Source organism: Coregonus clupeaformis, chromosome 35 (assembly GCF_020615455.1).
Source record: "Coregonus clupeaformis isolate EN_2021a chromosome 35, ASM2061545v1, whole genome shotgun sequence".
NCBI lineage: Eukaryota > Metazoa > Chordata > Actinopteri > Salmoniformes > Salmonidae > Coregonus > Coregonus clupeaformis.
The window spans coordinates 28,372,059-28,379,318 of NC_059226.1; the positions used below are offsets into that span (position 1 = coordinate 28,372,059).

General features: G+C 41.7%; 1 gene segment (V, D, J or C); it reads left to right on the top strand.

The window, feature by feature from the left end:
• Positions 1-5,811: 5,811 nt before the first annotated feature.
• Positions 5,812-6,304, top strand: LOC123482682. The segment is given in 2 exon segments: positions 5,812-5,899; positions 5,997-6,304. Coding segments are annotated over 2 exon segments (348 nt in total).
• The last annotated feature ends 956 nt before the right edge of the window (positions 6,305-7,260 follow it).

Below are 7,260 nucleotides of genomic sequence, written 5' to 3' on the forward strand. Positions count from 1 at the left end.
TCAGAGTTCATATATACTTATGTTCTGCTGCTGACTTGTTGTCTTGTTGTCTTGTGTGGAGCAGCTGAGTTCATATCTCCAGCTCTCTCTCTGTCTGCCCTGTGAGTTCTGCTTGGTTTTACTCCTTTCTTAACTGTTCTTATGCTGAGCAAAGACTGAAGACAATTTTCCATTGTAACCTCTATCTCCTTCATGCTTTTCCTCCATATTCCACCCTCTCTCCTTTCTCCTCTCCCTCTGTTTCCTCTTTCTCTTTCTCTCCTTCAGGTTTAAATGATCAGACTATGGAGTCCATTCCCTCCAGTCCACTCCAGAACAAGCCTGGAGAAACTCTCAATCCCTCCGGCAGAGGAACTGGGTGTACCTTTACAACATATGGTATGAACTGGATTTGCCTACCTACAGGGAAGCCACTGGAATGGATGGGCTGGATCAACACCAATACTGGATCAGCAGGCTATGCCAAAACCCTGGAAGGGTGGATGGAACTGACCAAACAGAGCTCAGTGATCATGACATCTGAAACTGTCTGGTCTGAAGGCAGAGGACTCTGCTGTATACTACTGTGTACGCTGCGTCCAGTGATGTGAGTGGTGGTGGAGCTGTTCAAAAACCCCTCAGACATAGATAGAGACAGGCTGTGGAACATGTACAGAAACACACACTTCATTAACCTTCTCCGCAAACAGCGGGATAGACAACCTTCTACTTTAATATGAGAGCTCCCCACCTCAGAAACACTGTCTATGCTTCATGAATAAGGCCTCTGAGTTTTTCAGAGTTTTACCTTACTTTCTTTTGAGAAAGAGCAGAAAATACAGTAAATATGTACAAGTTATTGTGTGTAGGAGTCATCTTTTACAATGGCAAGGATTTTGCTCTAGCCCCAATCTAACTCAATTAATCAAATCAGCTGCCCATTGTCACACCCTGGTTCTGGGGACTCTATATGTTGAGCCAGGGTGTGTAGATTATATGTGTTTTGTGTTCTATGTTAATTATCTAGTTGGTCTATTTCTATGTTGGCCAGAGTGGTTCTCAATCAGAGGCAACGAGTGTCAGCTCTTGCTGGTTGTCTCTGATTGGGAACCACATTTAGACAGGCTGTTTTCCCACAGTAGTTGTGGGATCTTGTTCCGTGTTGGTTGTGTTTAGACCTAGGACGTCACATTATCGTTTATTGTTTTGTTTATCGTGTTATTACTATTAATAAAAAAGTATGTTCACTCATCACTCTGCGCCTTGGTCCTCATCCTTCGACGATCGTGACACCCATAAGGACATTGACTGTCCAAATCAGATTTGTAAAAGCCTGCACACCCAGTAGCTCTCCAGGAAGAGGGTTGGCCAACCTTGACTTAACAGGATTGAACCCAGTGACAACCTCTGAATTGTGAAAATCAATTTTATTTAATAACAAAACGACATTTGACAACATTCCTATCTGAAGATAATGTAAGACTTTTTCATAATTAGTTGTGATACTCGAATTGAAAGAAGAGTGCTACGATTCTATAAAATCACACAGAAGTATTTGCTGAGCATGGATTCTACAGAAAGGTTTTTCACGGAATCCGCGCCTTTAGGGGGGGGTACTGTCACGCCCTGGCTCTGGGGACACTGTTATGTTGAGCCAGGGTGTGTATTCTATGTTTGTATTTCTATGTTGGCCTGAGTGACTCTCAATCAGAGGCAACGAGTGTCAGCTGGTTGTCTCTGATTGGGAGCCATATTTAACTGTCTGTCTTTCACTTTGTGTTTGTGGTTTCTTGTTCCTTTTGATTTGTGGTTGTATCGAAGGACTTCACGTTTCGTTTGTTGTTTTGTTCGCTGTGGTGTCATACCCTAATAAATTTAATATGTTCACCTTCAACGCTGCGCATTGGTCTCTCCCTGACGATCGTGACAGGGGATTCCAAACTCAGAGACCACCAAGCAGGGTTCTACCAAGATCTCTCTTGGAAAGAACCTTCAGACAGAAGACACAGCTGTGTTTTTTTTTGTGCTTGTGGCCACAGTGATACAATGCAGCACCAGACCTGTACAAAAACCCATTATCTGGGGATAAACTGTATAAGAAGCTGTTTATAACCACACAAACTTTAAAACACAAATATTTTACGTACACTACCTACTCATTCAAGGGTTTTTCTTTATTTTTACTATTTTCTACATTGCAGAATAATAGTGAAGACATTCAAACTATGAAATAACACATATGGAATCACGTAGTAAACAAAAAGTGTTCAAAAAATCAAAATATATTATATTTTTGAGATTCTTCAAATAGCCACCCTTTGCCTTGATGACAACTTTGCACACTCTTGGCATTCTCTCAACCAGCATCACCTGGAATGCTTTTCCAACAGTCTTGAAGGAGTTCCCACACATGCTGAGCACTTGTTTGGCTGCTTTTCCTTCACTATGCGGTCCAACTCATCCCAAACCATCTCAATTGGGTTGAGGTTGGGGGGTTGTGGAGGCCAAGTCTTCTGATGCAGCACTCCATCACTATCAATTCCACTCATTTTCTTGAAAAATAAATGTTTTATCCATAACATACTAAATAAGAATATCTAGCCTATCTTCTTTGTTAATAAATCAGAGGAGAAATAGTCAATATATCAAATACACCTCAAATAACAGGGGACAACTTATACTAAATTGTGTTGCAAAATATTGACTGGCCTTGTCACCAGGTTCTGTAACAATACATGGAGTAGAATACCACAATTACTGAAATGATACATGTTACAAGCTATAGGACACAGCCATTCATCTTCCCTGGCCAAAAGACGGTGCCATTACAACACAGTTACTTACTGCCACAACTGGCACTCATTATTTGCATATACAAAATATATGCACGTATGTATGTATGTATGTATGTATGTATATATGTATGTATGTATGTATGTTTACTTGTTTATTTTGTTTGTTTATTTAGATCACCATTAACTTTTGCAGAGGCAGCAGCTATTCTTCCTGGGGTCCACAAAAAAACACAAAACATTAGAAGTAACAAAACATTGATAGACAAGGACATTCACACAAATGTAAAATAAAACGATGTACAGCAATACAATAAATACAAATGTACGTACGGATGGATAGATGTGCATATATTATGAGTACATTATGCATATAGAATGCATCCAGTGACCTGTCAAACACCTGTCTTTGTAGCACAGATAGTACACACCCTCCCTCTGCTATATCAATGACCTGTTCTGACACAACGTTCATCACCACAACCACCCTGTCTGTTAGTACCCAGACAGACACCGTCTATACAACAGAGAAACATGTTTCTTACATCCCTCCTCCTCCTGGCCTTCCTGCAATATAAGTGGGGGAGGGGATTTAGTCTCTTTGAATACAGAACACAAAACATTGTGTTAGTCAGTTGTTTTGCGATTGTGTTGGCCAGTTGTTTTCCCATTGTGTTAGTTAGTTGTTTTCCCATTGTGTTAGTTGTTTTCCCATTGTGTTAGTCAGTTGTTTTACCATTGTGTTAGTCAGTTGTTTTACCGTTGTGTTAGTCAGTTGTTATACCATTGTGTTAGTCAGTTGTTTTGCTATTGTGATATAGTTTTTGATGAAGGCCTCTCATCTCTCTTTCTCTACACTCCCATCTCTTTCAGATATACATTTACATTTTCCATTTACGTCATTTAGCAGACGCTCTTATCCAGAGTGACTTACAAATTGGTGCATTCACCTTATAGCCAGTGGGATAACCACTTTACAATATGTTTTTTATTTTTTATTTATTTTTGGTGGGGTAAGGGGGGGGTAGAAGGATTACTTTATCTTATCCCATGTATTCCTTAAAGAGGTGGGGTTTCAAGTGTCTCCGGAAGGTGGTGAGTGACTCTGTCCTGGCGTCGTGAGGGAGCTTGTTCCACCATTGGGGTGCCAGAGCAGCGAACAGTTTTGACTGGGCTGAGCGGGAACTGTGCTTCCGCAGAGGTAGGGGGGCCAGCAGGCCAGAGGTGGATGAACGCAATGCCCTCATTTGGGTGTAGGGACTGATCAGAGCCTGAAGGTACGGAGGTGCCGTTCCCCTCACAGCTCCGTAGGCAAGCACCATGGTCTTGTAGCAGATGCGAGCTTCAACTGGAAGCCAGTGGAGTGTGCGGAGGAGCGGGGTGACGTGAGAGAACTTGGGAAGGTTGAATACCAGACGGGCTACGGCATTCTGGATGAGTTGTAGGGGTTTAATGGCACAGGCAGGGAGTTGCAGTAATCCAGACGGGAGATGACAAGTGCCTGGATTAGGACCTGTGCCACTTCCTGTGTAAGGCAGGGTCGTACTCTCCGAATGTTGTAGAGCATGAACCTACAGGATCGGGTCACCACCTTTATGTTAGCGGAGAACGACAGGGTGTTGTCCAAGGTCACACCAAGGCTCTTCGCACTCTGGGAGGAGGACACAACGGAGTTGTCAACCGTGATGGCGAGATCATGGAACAGGCAGTCCTTCCCCGGGAGGAAGAGCAGCTCCGTCTTGTCGAGGTTCAGCTTGAGGTGGTGATCCGTCATCCACACTGATATGTCTGCCAGATATGCAGAAATGCGATTAGCCACCTGGTTATCAGAAGGGGGGAAGGAGAATATTAGTTGTGTGTCATCTGCGTAGCAATGATAGGAGGGGCCATGTGAGGATATGACAGAGCCAAGTGACTTGGTGTATAGCGAGAATAGGAGAGGGCCTAGAACTGAGCCCTGGGGGACACCAGTGGTGAGAGCACGTGGTGCGGAGACAGAGTCTCGCCACGCCACTTGGTAGGAGCGACCGGTCAGGTAGGACGCATTAGTTATACACTGCATTAGTTTGACCTCCTCCCCTGCTCAACTCAAACCTCCTGGACAGTCAGTGAAACTATCTTGCCAAGTCTCTGGCTATGCCCTGACGGACTATTGTACAGGTTGGATATGGCAGCAGCCATGGAAAACACTGGAGTGGATTGGGATCATCTGGGCCAGTGGATCCATCAACACTGGAGCCTCTTTTAAGAGCAGATTCACCATCTCCAGAGACAGTAGCAATGTACTGTACTTAGACATCACCAGTCTGCAGGCTGAGGACACAGCTGTTTATTATTGTGCAAAAACTGGAGGCACAGTGCAACAGCTCAATGGAAGACCTGTACAAAAACATCATACTAACATACAGCCTACTGTAAGAACAACAGAGTATAATAGAATGACAGCTTTAAGAGCTAAATGTTCAAAATCACAAACAGTGAAATTCAATATACAACAAATACGCAGCAAATTGTTCTGTCGATTTTTCAGTGTGAAAGTTGCACAGTGTTGATTTCTAAACTATTTGACTCTAAATGGAACACTCTATGGTCATAATTGCAACACTCCCAGAATTAAGTTAACCCTCATGAATGAAATAAGCCATTATTATTTTATTTTTTTTAAAGGGTAAACATTATGAGTCCTATGGCTGTTTTTGTAAATGTTCTATAGAGTCCCTTCCCTATAATTGATATAATTGAAGTGTCAAAAGTCAATATGGTTCACAGAGTTTTCTGAAATGTTTTATTGAGAGGGCTAAGTTATTATGATATACTTTTTTAAATGTCCTATGGCTGTTTTTCTAAACATTCTATAGTATAGAGTTTCATCCCATAAGTGAAGCGTCAAAAGTCAATATGGTTCCCAGAGATTTCTGAAATTCCCAACCCTGTCATACTGTACCTGCCTTCTTATGCAAATTACCTATAGCTCCTCTCTTTCATCTCTGTTCCTCAGCCTAATATTAACAGTCTCTCTGTGTGAATCACATCTCTCTCTCTGAGTCCTGGAGAGTAAAGAAGGTAAACTTCAGCTTCAACACAAACCATGTTCCATGCATCCCTGCTGCTGCTGGCAGCTGCCTCCTGTGAGTCTCTCTGGATTTAAAGCAAGTTTATGATTAATACATTGGCCCATTAGGTTAATGATTTTGTTTTGACAACATGTGTGCTTTCTTTCAACAGGTGTTCAGGGTCAGACATTGACTGAGTCTGGACCAGTAGTTAAAACGCCTGGAGAATCACACAAACTGACCTATACAGCTTCTGGGTTCACATTCAAGAACTACTGGATGGGTTGGATAAAACTGGCTCCTGGGCAAGGACTGGAATGGATTGGTTATATACATGGTACTACTGCTTACTACTCCCAGTCAGTCCAGGGTAGATTCACCCTCTCCAGAGACGACTCCAGCAGTAAGCTGTACCTACAGATGAACAGCCTGAAGAGTGAGGACACAGCAGTGTATTACTGTGCCCGATACACACAGTGAGAGAGAGAGCGGTGGGAGAGCTGTACAAAATCCACTTCCCCATTCAGCACAAGCAATCTCAGTTCAAAAGTTTTGAGCACAAAATGGTCAGCCATGGATATACACTTTCCATAATCCCTTGTTGGATATTAGGAATAGAAAAATGCAAGCACATATCCATATCATGTTATTCCCATAGGGTGTTTTTCCTAACCGTATTAAAGAGTTCCTTCTCCTATAAGAGTAGGTTCACTACATACAGATCCTATTAAATCACTAGAGGGGTTATATCAGATATCCTAAAAGTTCCATAATGGGGAGAAAATGGCAACCTTCTTGGTCAGGAAGAAATCCAAAACCAGTCTAATTGGAATGAATGGCAGTAGAGGCATAGGTGATGCATTTTCTGCTTTTACTTATGCAGGAAAATAAAAGTAAGGCATGTGATGTATCATAAATTGTGTAATGGAATTATAGTCAACCTAAAATATTGTCATATTATCAAAAATACAGTTTATATGGGGTTTATACCAACTTTCTGTATAAATAACCTCTAAAAAAATATAAACAGAACATAAATGTCTCAGATTTTGTTTTCTTGGAAAGCTGTGAGTGCTATTATATGATACAATATCAGTAGTTGTTGCATTTCCAACTTGTCTAAATCCTATCATTAACTGATTTGAGCCAGTGTATGGCTGTGGATTGACAGCAATGTTTGAATGGAATGTTGGCATATTGGCAGTTAATTTGAAAAATTAATGAAATCCTTCCTCTAAAACTGGCTGGTTCCAAGCTAACACACATACAGTGCAGATAAATCATTCACATTCATTGTTTTACAAAATATCTTATCACAGCACTGGCAAAACAAAGTTGACAAAGTCCTTGACCAACATGGCTGACCTGTGGCCCATCATCAGAAGGTTAATGTCCATTCAAGTATTCTAAATCCTAATGCTATGCTATGGTTCACT